At 41.4% G+C, this 13,079-nt stretch overlaps 2 protein-coding genes and 1 pseudogene across 8 annotated transcripts in view; 2 read left to right on the top strand and 1 right to left on the bottom strand.

Moving 5' to 3' along the window:
- The window catches only part of LOC143746097 (uncharacterized), a 543,695-nt gene that overhangs the window by 63,889 nt on the left and 466,727 nt on the right, over positions 1 to 13,079 (top strand). The window lies entirely within an intron of this gene.
- Positions 1 to 13,079, top strand: part of LOC143746127 (uncharacterized) — a 341,659-nt pseudogene that overhangs the window by 153,023 nt on the left and 175,557 nt on the right. The window lies entirely within an intron of this gene.
- Positions 1 to 13,079, bottom strand: part of LOC143746085 (uncharacterized) — a 317,610-nt gene that overhangs the window by 238,191 nt on the left and 66,340 nt on the right. For 2 of the 6 annotated variants that reach the window (XM_077237810.1, XM_077237812.1), the window contains exons 2-3: positions 10,501 to 12,018; positions 1,721 to 2,032 (exon numbers count right to left, since the gene is read on the bottom strand). The exons of 1 other annotated variant lie outside the window; for it this stretch is intronic. In XM_077237810.1, the coding sequence (XP_077093925.1) occupies positions 10,538 to 12,018 (1,481 nt within the window). In that variant the 3' untranslated portion in view covers positions 1,721 to 2,032; positions 10,501 to 10,537. Of the gene's footprint in view, positions 1 to 1,720; positions 2,033 to 8,540; positions 12,019 to 13,079 lie in introns of those variants that run through there. 3 more of the 6 variants (XM_077237809.1, XM_077237811.1, XR_013206429.1) reach the window with 2 other exon arrangements.

The raw sequence follows: 13,079 nt of genomic DNA, 5'->3' as shown, positions 1-13,079 counted from the left end.
TTTCCTTCTACGGGCTTCGGTTCTACTAGCGATTTGATTGGAGACCAACAGCCAATCACAATTGACCTTTAATTTTCCGATTGGTTGATTTTGTGGCACACTTGTAACGCTGTTGCAAGTTAAGCGAGCGTGTGTGTCAAGAGTTGAGCGCACACAGAATTAAGAGGTTGAGAGAGAGAGAGAGGGACTTGACAGGAGCGCAGAGAATAAGTTTGAGAGAGCACCTGTAAACTGCGTGAGAGGGGTTATTATTGCACGTTAATATGGATAATAGCAAATACATTTATTGATCACGGAATCGTTTTTTCTTTGCTCAAACGAATTTAGTTAATTTCTGATCAAAATATAATGCAATGTGCTTGCAAAATATAGTTCTCTGTGCTCAACATGTACAATTACTCACTAAGGTTGTAACGCCATACGCTCCCACATATTTAGCTATTGTAACTGCGCTTATTTCCGTCTTTGGTAGAGGTGGGTGGTAATAGACAAGAAATATACAGTTTTCTACTATCTTACTGATAATCAAGCGTAGCGTCAGTGGCATGTTTCCACTAGAAAAAAATTGTGAGTTTTTGTTTTACGGACATTTTGATGATATGCCGGTCAAATATCGCCTCTTAATTAGTCAAGTTGAGGAAAACTGGAGGCAGGCTATGTAACTTAAAAAATGACATGATCAGGCCGTATAGAATGCAACATGTTTATTAGCCTAACTTTCAAATAGACGGAAAAAAGCATGAACGTCCGATTGGCGTCAATCAACGACAATTGTTTTTACTATGGTTTCACATTCATAGTTTAACAAACCAATCCCCCTTCCCCACATAAAATATCTGAATAGTAGCCTATTGTTTTTACTCAAGCGAACTTAATTATAAACTCTCAGTATGTCTCATTTAGCTGGTAACATTTAATTTGGCCACCGTGAAATGACTCCTTGTCAAATGAACTGGAACAAACAAATGACTAGGCCTATAACATTGTCTCGCGTCATTTTAGGCAACTTTTTACGCTGTTTTGCAGTGCTGAATTGTGCAGCTGCCTACTTGAAATCAAAACTTCCCAGTGTCTCTCCACAACTTGCAATGCGCATAAGCCGCGTAAGGGCCTGTTCACATATCGCGCCTTTTTTGCGCACTCAAGTTCGTTATTTCAAATGTAGGCGCGCGGAATGCGCGCTCATAATGGAAGCGACTTGCGTCCGCGCCGCATTGAGATAAAAACATCTGAGTGTGGATTGAGGTAGGGCTGCGGTGAGGAGCGGTGTCCGCAGACTCAATGCTTGTAAAATGGCAAATAATCCTTCTGATCGGTCGGTGTATTTTTGCTTTATACATTTTAGGCTTATTCTCAAATTCAGATTGTGTTAGGGGGGCGGGATTATTAGGCCATTTTATTCGGACAATTTGACCGGAGAGATTTAATTTTGTCGGACATTTCATTTGTTTCCCGGCCAATGTGCGGTAATTACCGGACAACAGAAACCCTGGTCAGTGGTCCTGAGAGAAATGTTTTAGTCATTCAGCAGTCCTAAAGCCTGATCCCTAATCCACCCTTACAATGGCATTTTCAAATGAAAAGAATGCATAGAAAGTTGGGACCCTGTTTTACCTTGCTGATACTGTCTTTTCATTCAATGACTGTTGTGGAGATTCTTTGTATAAGAACAACATGAAAGAACAAACGTTTATTAAATAATCAATTCACAAACTATATATTTTTTATTGTACGATCTTTTAATATTAGTCCAATATTACAATAAAATATTCAATTAAAGTATAATTATGACTTTCCTTTTTTATACTATTACAAAACATTTACAGTGAGTTAAATGTATAAAACAGCAACATATCACTGTACTTTTAACTAGTTCATTTCATCATTCTCAGAGGTTTTTTTAGGTGCTTTAATTTTTTTTCTTTTAGACAGGAGTCGTTGAACTTGAATGTGCTTCCCATTAAACCAGGCCCAAGGTCGCCTGGTCAAATGTCTGCCAGTTCCTTCTTAAATACCTGAAGTGTAGATATTCCTGCAAATGAAATACATAAAGATTTATGAAAATATTATGATAGTCATAAAAAACATAATAAAAAAACCTAAAATGTATTTCAACAGCAAGCTTCAGTTTTGGATATTGTAAAATGAACATCCTCATTTTCAAATATTTCCTCGACTGGACTACTTTCTTTTGTGGAGTAAACTTGGCAGGGACGTGCTCAGGTTGCCCGGGCAACTGCCCATACGCCCTTCTCGACTCACGTTGCCTTTCCGAGGGGGAAAATAAATAAATATATAAATCGTATAATGGATGCAGAATTTCATGTAGGCCAAGATAAAAAAATAAAATAAAAAAAATCGCAAAGCCTCATTCACTTGCATTCGGGCACCGAAAGTGAAAGTCAGTAGGGGAAGGGCAAACTCTGTTCACGTGGCTGCACGCGGCCGGTGTAGCAGTCCATTCTGTACACTATACCGGAATTCCCGTTCCCTTTACGCAATCATACTACAAATCATGTGTAGTTATCCAGTTACCATACGTACCATCAGAACTGAATACGAACAAGAAGCACAACTGGATGTACGGGAAGCCAAAAGGTTAAAAAAAAGGGTTTGTATTTTATCCCGAATTCTAAGCGTTTTTTTTTATTTTTATTTTTTATTATTTTTATTAGAAGCAAGTTTTTCCCCATCTTTATAAATAAGACCTTAATATGAGGCATTGATTTTGAACATAAACACGGTCAGATAAGGCAATTTGTATGGGCAAAATTCAATTGAATATATTCAGACATAATACAAAAACTATGAACAAGTTCAAGATTAATTCAATTCACAGAAATATGTGTGAGAAGTACCAAGACAATTAAATGTTGCGCCAATGCTTTTGGCCTTTTTTCCGTTTTCTGTACATCCAGCTGCTCTGTCAGCAGACACTAATGGCGCTTTTCCACTGCTGGTACGGCTCAGTACGGTTCGGCTCGGCGCGGCACGGTTCGGCTCGCTTCGCTTTTCCACTGCGTGGTATGACTCGGCTCAGCACGGCACGGCTCGGTTCGCTTTAGCTCAGTTTGGTTTTCCACTGCAGTTAGTACCGCTTCAAAGTGGGTGGGATTATAGCAGTGCCCTCGGATTTCTGATTGCTTAAAAAAAAAAAAAACTTGGAGGCAAAATATTTTTTTGTGATTATGTGAATTACACTGCGTAAACCAAATACTACCCACCGGATGAGGGTTGGCTCTCAGTCTCCACAGTACATAAAATATTCATTTTATTTTTTATGTTCGCATTTATGAGGAAAAAGCAATGTTACGGACTCGTTCTCCGTTACGGATGTGACCGCTCTGAAAGCGGCACTAAAAGATGCTTTAAAACTTTCACTTAGACATCCAACAGAAAGCACAAATCCTTTCTTTAACCTGAATTTCGTTTTGTATTAATTGTATCTTAATTTTAATCAATGTTTCATCAACCAATTGCCTGGATTTAATAAATAAGAAGCAAATATAGCAGACAATAGATAGGAAACGGAGGCGCCGGCACGTGAACTGGAGCTCGTCTCATAAATGAACCGAAACTCAGCATATAAGGTAGCCTACTTGCCTCACATGTCTACTTTTAAACAGAACAATTCAAAACGAAAGAAAACAGACTACAGACTGCTCTCTGCTAATGTAATCCTTATGAAATGTGCATTTCTCTCTGGCGCGTTCACTAGGCTACTGAAGATCGCGAGTCAGCATCGTCAACTTCATCTTAGCCGACAACGAAAACACTTTCTTCACTTTCTCCGCCGCTGTTCTTCACAAAGAACCGGCAAAATAAATGATTATGAATATGTAAAATATAGCAAGGAGATATTTTAATTGTTTATTAATAAACAAGTGTTTTCTTTGCCGTGTTTAATGCGTGTGGCAAAAGTGCTTCAATTACATAAAGGCATAACACCGTAACTTCAGCGCGGCAAACGCGTTGCTGGTGGGTAAAACAAAGGCAGAGTGCCTTAACTCCACTGTAACTTAAAATAACAGCTTTCTAAAGTGCAGCGGTACAAAGCTAAAAGACTGTAACTGATGTTAAGGTCTTCTGTCTTTGCTTTCCCTCTACTTTTGGAAGTTATGGCAAAAACAACATCTTATTTTTAGCAGAAAAGAACAAAATTGATGCAAGATATTTGTCCACATGATAAAACTGATCTCCACTGTTCCAAATATGGCAATAACTCATTTTGACCAAAATTGAAAAGTTAAATTTGCCTTTGCACGGCAGTATAATCCCCACCCACTTTGAAGCGGTACTAACTGCAGTGGAAAAGCAAACCGAGCTAAGGCGAACCGAGCCGTGCCATAGTGAGCCGAGTCGTACCACGCAGTGGAAAAGCGAAGTGAGCCGAACCGTGCCGCGCCGAGCCGAACCGTACTGAGCCGTACCAGCAGTGGAAAAGCTCCATAAGGAGGAACCCGACTGTTACACCGGAACGTGAGCGAAGCCTGCAAGAGTGGCCCTAGAAGGAGATTGTAGCGGTTGTCGGGTGAGACGACTCAACATTGTCGGAAAAGGTGAGTTTGTGATGTATAACAAACGAACGATCATCATCATCAAGTTTTATGAAATGAATTAAAATCTTCATAAATCCAGGCTGAGTTTGCCACGTTTAGCCTAAATAATCAGACAGATAGCTTGCAGAAAAGCAGCCTAGGCTACTATTTTTTTGGTAGCCATTAGGCAAACTAAGCTACGTGTCTGCTGACAGTTAGTTTCTCACATTTCGTTTTAGCAAGAAGAATGAATGAATGTAGTAATGCATCACATTAATTATTTTATTCAAAATGGTTAAATGCCTAAATCCTATCACTATTTGTGGGTATTGTTTGAAGCCAAGATGCCCACTGAAAAGAGGCGGATTCAGGAGAGGGAGAGACAATTCAGGGAGGCAGCAAAGGGCAGCACATCACTGCAGGGTTGGCTGCGAAAAAGCCAACCAGCAGGTGAGACAGACACTTTGCACTGTGATAAAGATGACATGACACTGTAAAGGCGAATTGATTAATTAATCAGACTCATATTTTAGCCTACTAATGGCAATGTTTCATAATTACATTACATTTAAGATGAGGAGGAGCAGTCACAAGCCTCCAGACTATGTGAGGTATATGTGGACCAGGAGGAGGCACATAGGGCAGGTAGGCCTAAGTGATTATCACCAAATATGAGATGAGAGGACCATGATTTCCATTACACGAGAGTAGATGTTAAAACTTCATGCTGATTTGTTCTCGGCTTTCGCCAAGATAAGCAACACTAAGACGTAGCTTTACAATAAACTATGCTTCTCCATCCATTTACGCTTCTTTCCATATGGTGGTGTGACTCCCCTTCTGTCCGGCGTTAACGGCTGCATTGTACTTGGCGCGTCAGCACACACGACGGCTGCAACTACAGTGTGGTCTCCCTAGTGGACTAGCACGACAACCTTCTGGATTGAGCCGAGTAGGGGACATCTCTAGGGTCTTCAAGTGGGCACCTTCCGTCCTCAGTGTTTCGTCGACTAGCCCACGACACCTCAAGAGGGCTCGACAGTGACTCTGGCGTCCCAGAGTCACCCCCCTCTGTCCCCCACTAAACTCAGCCCAGCTTACTGACCTCTACATCCCTCCTGCTGCTGAGACCTAACCACAATCTCACAATCTCTCCGCAACCCAACCATACGCGGCAACCTGTTTGACTAAGGCTGTCGAGCCCCACTGGTGCGTTAATGCAGTTTCAGTGGCAACGGTTCCGTATGGCATACCACCTACCGCAAAACACAATATCTGCCCAACCACCCGTCATTCACGCAATATACACAGGAACATAATGACTGTAAATACTATACAACCTATACAAATAAACCAAAAGACAGTTTTTCAAGAATTCTACGAAACCGTAGTGTGGCGGCCTGTACACAGCCAGCTAGAATCTTTCCGTCTCAACCACAGCCAGTTGCTGCTCCTTTCTGCTGCTTCAGATAAGTTCTTTACTGTGCGACGCAACTCTTGGCCACTGAATCTGACGTCTCTGAGGAACCGGGTTGTAGAGTGTGCCACAAAACCTCGACAACCCACTTCCACTGGATAAACCTGGACTCTCCATCCTCGCTGTTCTGCTTCAGTGGCCAGATGAGCATACCGCAGTTTCTTCCTCTCATATGCCTCATCTACCGCATCCTCCCATGGCACTGTGAACTCTATCAGTTGAACAATGCGTGCTGATCCAGACCACAAAACAATATCTGGTCGTAGGTTAGTGGTGGCAATCTCAGGTGGAAAAATAAGCCGTTGATCAAGATCAGCCAGCATCTTCCAGTCCCTAGCAGCTTCCAGTTGTCCTGGGCGAGAATTGGTGTTAACACCTTTTCTTGGTGGTTGCTCACCTGGGCGGAGGAATATTGTCTTCTGCGTGTAATTTTTTGCTAGAACAGGCGGCAACTTATTGGTCATACTACGCTTGCCTTCCAATGCTAAAGCCAAACATCGCAGTACTTGGTCATGGCGCTCTCAGCCACAGACACAAACTTGGAGTTCAATGACTTTACTAACTGCAGATCTGGAACTAGTCTTACTCTCCATACTCATATCCGTTTCCATTCCTAAGTCGTTAACCATGTTGTCCAACATTGAGTCATCTTCCGACCCCCGCTCTCGCAGACTCTAGGGGTATTTTTCTCTTTAATTTCTCAGAAGCCTTGGGTGGGTGTCTCCAGCATCCTGTAAACACGGAGCTGGATACTGCCGACAAGGGTAGCTAACCCTAACCAGCCCCATGCTAGAAAGTACAGGGTTAAAAAGCTGCATGCTAAATAATTGTAATCTAATAAAACATAGGCTATTTTAGAGGTCATTTCAAAGATAGTGCCTGAGCAGAACATAAATACCACTAGTGGGCATTAAAATAATAATGGCAATAACAATAATATGTAATTAGACAGATGATGAGCCCAGTGCATCAGCTGCATTCAGAGAGCGAATCCCAGATGAGATCAGGACCGACTGGCAAAATAGGGAAGTGATAGATTAGCAATAGGATGAGATGAGGGAGACGAGAGCATCAGCAAGGGAAGATATTGAGATGACGAGTGGGGCAGAGTCAACAGATTTACATTTTTTGCTGAAGTTGGCTAATCCAACAGATCCAGCTCATGTACAAAGCAGCAATCTTAAAGGGATACTCCACTTTTTTTGGAAATAGGCTCATTTTACAACTCCCCCAGAGTTAAAGTGTTGAGTTTTACCGTTTTTGAATCCATTCAGCCGATCTCCGGTTCTGGCGGTACCACTTTTAGCATAGCTTAGCATACATCATTGAAGTGGACAAGACCATTAGCATTTCTCAACAAAAAAAAATGACCAAAGAGTTTCGATATTTTTCCTATTTAAAACTTGACTCTTCTGTAGTTACATCGTGCACTAAGACCGACGGAAAATGTAAAGTTGCAATTTTCTAGGCTGATATGGCTGGGAACTATACTCTTATTCCTGCGTAATAATCAAGAAACTTTACTGCCGTACCATGAGTGCAGCTGGCGTAATGATATTACGCAGCACCTGAAAAAAAGGCTACCTTCCGTCAACATAACCAACGTGACAACCTGCTTGCGCAGGGAGCGTTCCTTGTAGCATGGAGACATTTGTGACAGATGATTCAGAGGACATATCCTACAAGGAACGCTCCCTGCGCAAGCAGGTTGTCACGTTGGTTATGTTGACGGAAAGTTGCCTTTTTTTCAGGTGCTGCGTCATATCATTACGCCAGCTGCACTCATGGTACGGCAGTAAAGTTTCTTGATTATTACGCAGGAATGAGAGTATAGTTCCCAGCCATATCAACCTAGAAAATCGCAACTTTACATTTTCCGTCGGTCTTAGTGCACGATGTAACTACAGAAGAGTCAAGTTTTAAATAGGAAAAATATCGAAACTCTTTGGTCATTTTTTTTTTGAGAAATGCTAATGGTCTTCTCCACTTCAATGATGTATGCTAAGCTATGCTAAAAGTGGTACCGCCAGAACCGGAGATCGGCTGAATGGATTCAAAAACGGTAAAACTCAACACTTTCACTCTGGGGGAGTTGTAAAATGAGCCTATTTCCAAAAAAAGTGGAGTATTCCTTTAAATACGATCAGACCATCACATCTTCCAATTCAGTCGGGCCTTGTCGTCCTCTGGGAAAGTTCCCTTAAAATCCAGAAGGGAGCTCTTTTCAAGCCCAATGGTATAACGATGACCCCTGGCTGGAATATTCTCCACTGAATGATGCCATGCATTGCTTTAGCTGCAGGAATTTTATGAATGAGGAAAGATTTCAGAGCAGGACAGGATGGAAGTCTGTAGGGATAAACTTGTGGAGGCAGGCCAAAGTGAAGATTAAGGAGCACTGCAGCAGTGAATTGCATATGCTAGGCATGATTAGGTGGAATGCCTTTACAAAAGATACACTGCAGAGGGCTTTTGCAGTAGCTGATTCTCAGATGCAAGCAGCCAAAGAAAGAGAGAGGCAGAAAAACAGAGAGATTATGTTCCGTTTAATAGACATAACATTATATCTGGCAAAACAAGCTTTGGCCTTTAGGGGAAATGAAGGAGGCTTGTCAAGTTTAAATAGAGGAATTTTTCTGAACCTGATGGATTTGCTTGGCCAATATGACAGCGTACTCAGGCTTCATCTTGATGCAGTCAAGGACAACCAAGCATCAAACCAAAGGTGCCAGGTGTCTCTCCTGTCCAATAGGAAACAAAACTACCTTTATGTGAAACAAATCATACAGAAGGAAGTGACAGAAGCATCACAATGTTCTATTTTGCTGGACGAGACCACTGATGTGTCACATATAGAGCAGGTGTCCTTTGTTGTGCGATATGTCCACAATATGACTATAAAGGAACGCTTTGTCCAACTATGTGATGTGGCATCAACAACAGGAGAGGCACTGGAGAATGTAGTAATGAGGCTACTTGAGCAAAACAACTTCAACATTCAAGATGTCTGTGGACAGGGATATGATGGAGCTGCCAATATGAGTGGACGCTACAATGGGCTGCAGTACCGGATTTAGAGACAAAATGAGAGAGCATAATATGTGCACTGCCATGCACATTGTTTAAATCTCGTTTTAGTTGAGAGTGCAAAATCCAACAAGCACTTTGTGGATTTCTTCACAGTCGTTGAAAGGCTGTACACATTCATTGCCAACTCTACAAAGCGCCATGCTGCATTTGTGGATACTCAAAAAGCCATGAATCCAGACCAACGTGTCCTTGAACTACAGAGGCTTTTAGACACCCGGTGGAGCTGCAGGGAAGATGCTTTAAAGACAATAAGTAAGGTCCTCCCTGCTGCCCTACAGTACTTGAGAGATCTGATACCCCTTTTCCACCAAAAAAGAACAGGTTCGGAACTGGTGGTGAGAACCTGTTCTCAGAACCTGTTTGTTATTCCACTGACTAGAGAGCCCAGCGAACGACGTCGTTACGTCACTGTGTACGTTGCCATACGTCTTAGCTTTCGTCAACTTCAATCATAACAATTACAATAGCGGACTACATCGGATCCACGAATGTGGTTCTTTCTTCAAATGTTTCTCCTGGCTTTGCGATCCTATATTGGGGTCAGAAGACGACGTTTAGAACACATTTGGGCTGCTCGTCTGGATTACTATAGAGACGGAGGTTACGTTCTAGAAGAAGTTCGACAATAACCCCGCCCCCGACGTAAGCATGACGTGGTAAAAGAACGGTTCTAGTCCAGCAAAGAATTGGTGCCACTTTGGAACCAATTTTCCTGGGCGAGAACCGGTCCTTTGGCTGTCGAAACACAAAGAACTGGTTCGTAAGTAGGCAACGGCTCCGAACCGGCACCAGCACTGCCTTGGTGGAAAGGGGGCATGGGAGAGTGTGTGTTGAAATGGACCTTTATCAGGTCAGAAAAACTGCCCCTCAAAATTCCAGTGCACGTCCCTGAAACTTGGTGCAAGGAACATTAATGAAACCTTATTGTAAAGCTTTAAAATGCTTTCTCAATGGATCTCCCAGCGCTGTGTAGTAATGTAGTTGTTCCGAGATCGGCCCACAAGTAAACCGCTGTCTAGTATTGCTCTGAGATGATAAACTGTTGCGCTGCGCAGCTCAGACGGGTAGCGGCGTTTCATTCTTCTTTCGTTTGCCGTGTGATGTTTCTAGTATGCAGCAGAAATGACAGCTCTCTCGCACCGGCAGGAAAAAAAGGCCGCAAAATGTGACCATTTAGTATAGTGCTGTATTTCTGCTTTACATGAGCGCCACCTACTGTCAGAGAGCGAATTTGTATGTTTTTTGCATTGATCTGAAATGACAAATTACACATTCCTGTTGGTTGAACAGAGTTAATAGATACCAATCAATCAACAAATTGTCCTGTGCTCACCACACACCAGCAATAGGGGGAGAGGAGAGATTTGGCTATAGGGTGATGTGTGGCTAACTTACACAGAAGAGACTTTGTTGCTCAGTATATGAAAATAAACTACTTTCCATGGATCTTCATGTGTAGCTTCAGGTGACTTTTAAAAGAGAAACTCGACCCGCACTGATCACACGCGTGTAGTTTCTCTCCAGGGTGGATCCTCTCATGTGCTATCAGATTTGCTGAACTTCTGAATTTCTTGTCACAGTGTGAACACTTGTATGGTTTTTCTCCAGTGTGGATCCTCTCATGTATTTTCTGATCTGTTGACTGACTGAATCTCTTGTCACAGTGTGAACACTTGTAAGGTTTGTCTCCAGTGTGAATTCTCTGGTGCCGTTTTAAATTGTCTGCTGTAGTAAAAGTCTTCTCACACTCAAAGCACATGTACTCTCTCACACCAGTATGAGTTTTCTCATGTCCATGTAAATTAGTCAGCAGTGAAAAACTCTTTCCACATACAGAACATGAATGTGGCTTCTCCTTCGTATGAACTGTCAGGTGTGTCTTCAGCTCTGATGCCCTAAGAAATGTTTTGCCGCACTGATCACATGTGAACGTCTTCTCTCCGGTGTGAATCATCATGTGAACATTAAGGGATGATGATTGACTGAAACTCTTCCCACACTGATCACATGAGAATGGCTTCTCTCCAGTATGAATTCTCATGTGTAGCTTCAGGTGACTTTTAAAAAAGAAACACGTCCCGCACTGATCACATGTGTGTGGCTTCTCTCCAGTGTGGATCATCTCATGTCTTTGCAGATATGATGAACGACTGAATCTCTTGTCGCAGTGTGAACACTTGTAAGGTTTTTCTCCAGTGTGAATTCTCTGATGCAGTTTTAAACCGTCCGCTGTAGTAAAAGTCTTCTCACACTCAAAGCACATGTACTCTCTCACACCAGTGTGAGTTTTCTCATGTTTATATAAATATTGCAGCAGTGAAAAACTCTTTCCACACACAGAACATGAATGCGGCTTCTCCTTCATATGAACTGCCAGGTGTATCTTAAGGGCTGATGCACAGAGAAATGTTTTGCTGCATTGATCACACGTGAATGGCTTCTCTCCGGTGTGGATCCTCATGTGATCTTTAAGGGATGATATTCGACCGAAACTCTTCCCGCACTGATCACATGTGAACGGCTTCTCTCCAGTGTGGATCATCATGTGAACATTAAGGGATGATGAATGACTGAAACTCTTCCCACAATGATCACATGAGAACGGCTTCTCTCCGGTGTGAACTCTGATGTGAATCTCAAGAAATTGTTTGCTTTTGAGACTCTTTCCACACTGAGTGCAGGTGAAAGATTTCTTGGCTCTTCTTTTCTTTAAAAAATTCTTTTTACTCTTTGAGCGACTCAAAGGTTTTCCTCCAGGTTGAACATGATGTTCCTCCTCCACTTCACTCAGTTCTTCTCTCTCCTCCTTCACTTCTCTCAGTTCTTCACCCTCCTCCTTCACTTCACTCAGTTCTTCACTCTCCTCCTTCACTTCACTCAGTTCTTCACTCTCCTTGCTCTCTTCCATCAGGTCTGACATGAAAGAAACAATTATTACATTTAATGTTTCAGTACATCAAAATAATTCAAAGAGAGAAATATAACGTGAAAGGACATGAAAGTGAGCCCTGATGTAATGGTAGAAAGTAGACAACTGTTATAAAATATTATGATCATTTGATGCCTTTTTATAAATGATATGTCCTTGAAACTTTCCATGAATGAGGTAAATTTATCTTCCAATTATTATTTTTTAAATGTTGCAGGCACAAATCCCATGTTTCTTTTGCAAGAACTATTAATTTGATCAATGACACAATTATCTAACATATTAACATTAAAATATACAATACTGCCATGTTTGGACACCATCTTTGAGATTGATATTTATTTTACTAAAAACGTTAAATTATTAATGGCCGTTCACAATAGACTTTTCCTTCATAGACTTCCAAGCTAAACAAGCGTTTAGCATTCAAGTGGAGTGGATTATTTATTTTAAAAATTTTGAATTATAATTATTTGTTGTAAAAAAGCTGCCACAGAATGTGATGTCATTTCACGGCCGTTGCAGTGTCTGTAGAAATTTCAGATGCTCAAAGTGTAGAGTGGCAACAGCTTTAACTAGTTATAAATTAACTATTTTTATTAACTTTATCTGTGTCCTAAAAACAGAGCATTTCTTAAAACTGTGACACCCAGGAAGTGACATCATCCGGGCTCTTTCTGCAGCATGATGGGAAGACAAGAGAATAATCTTAATCCATTGTCTCAGTTTTTACACAAACTGTAGAAATTGACTGTATTCATCAACCCTGTTACCAAAGTTACTGTAAGAAGACTCTCTATAACTTGTATTATATATGACAAATACAACTTTATCATGTTTACTGACTATACCTAAAAAACAACAATTTGTTAACTGTTGAAAATGACAAATTCTGGTAATGTTGTTGCAAATTGGCGACCAGATTAAATCATTCGCCGATGTTTAAACTGCTAAATATAACTTACTCAACATCACATATTAACCGGCGATCGCTAGCTTCAATCTAATCCATTGCTAGCACAAAATTATATTATTTCGCTAGCCT

The sequence above is a fragment of the Siphateles boraxobius genome, unplaced genomic scaffold (genome assembly GCF_051911475.1).
Source record: "Siphateles boraxobius isolate OS27281-9 unplaced genomic scaffold, OSU_SipBor_1 21, whole genome shotgun sequence".
NCBI lineage: Eukaryota > Metazoa > Chordata > Actinopteri > Cypriniformes > Leuciscidae > Siphateles > Siphateles boraxobius.
This window is presented reverse-complemented; position numbering and strand designations above follow the sequence as displayed.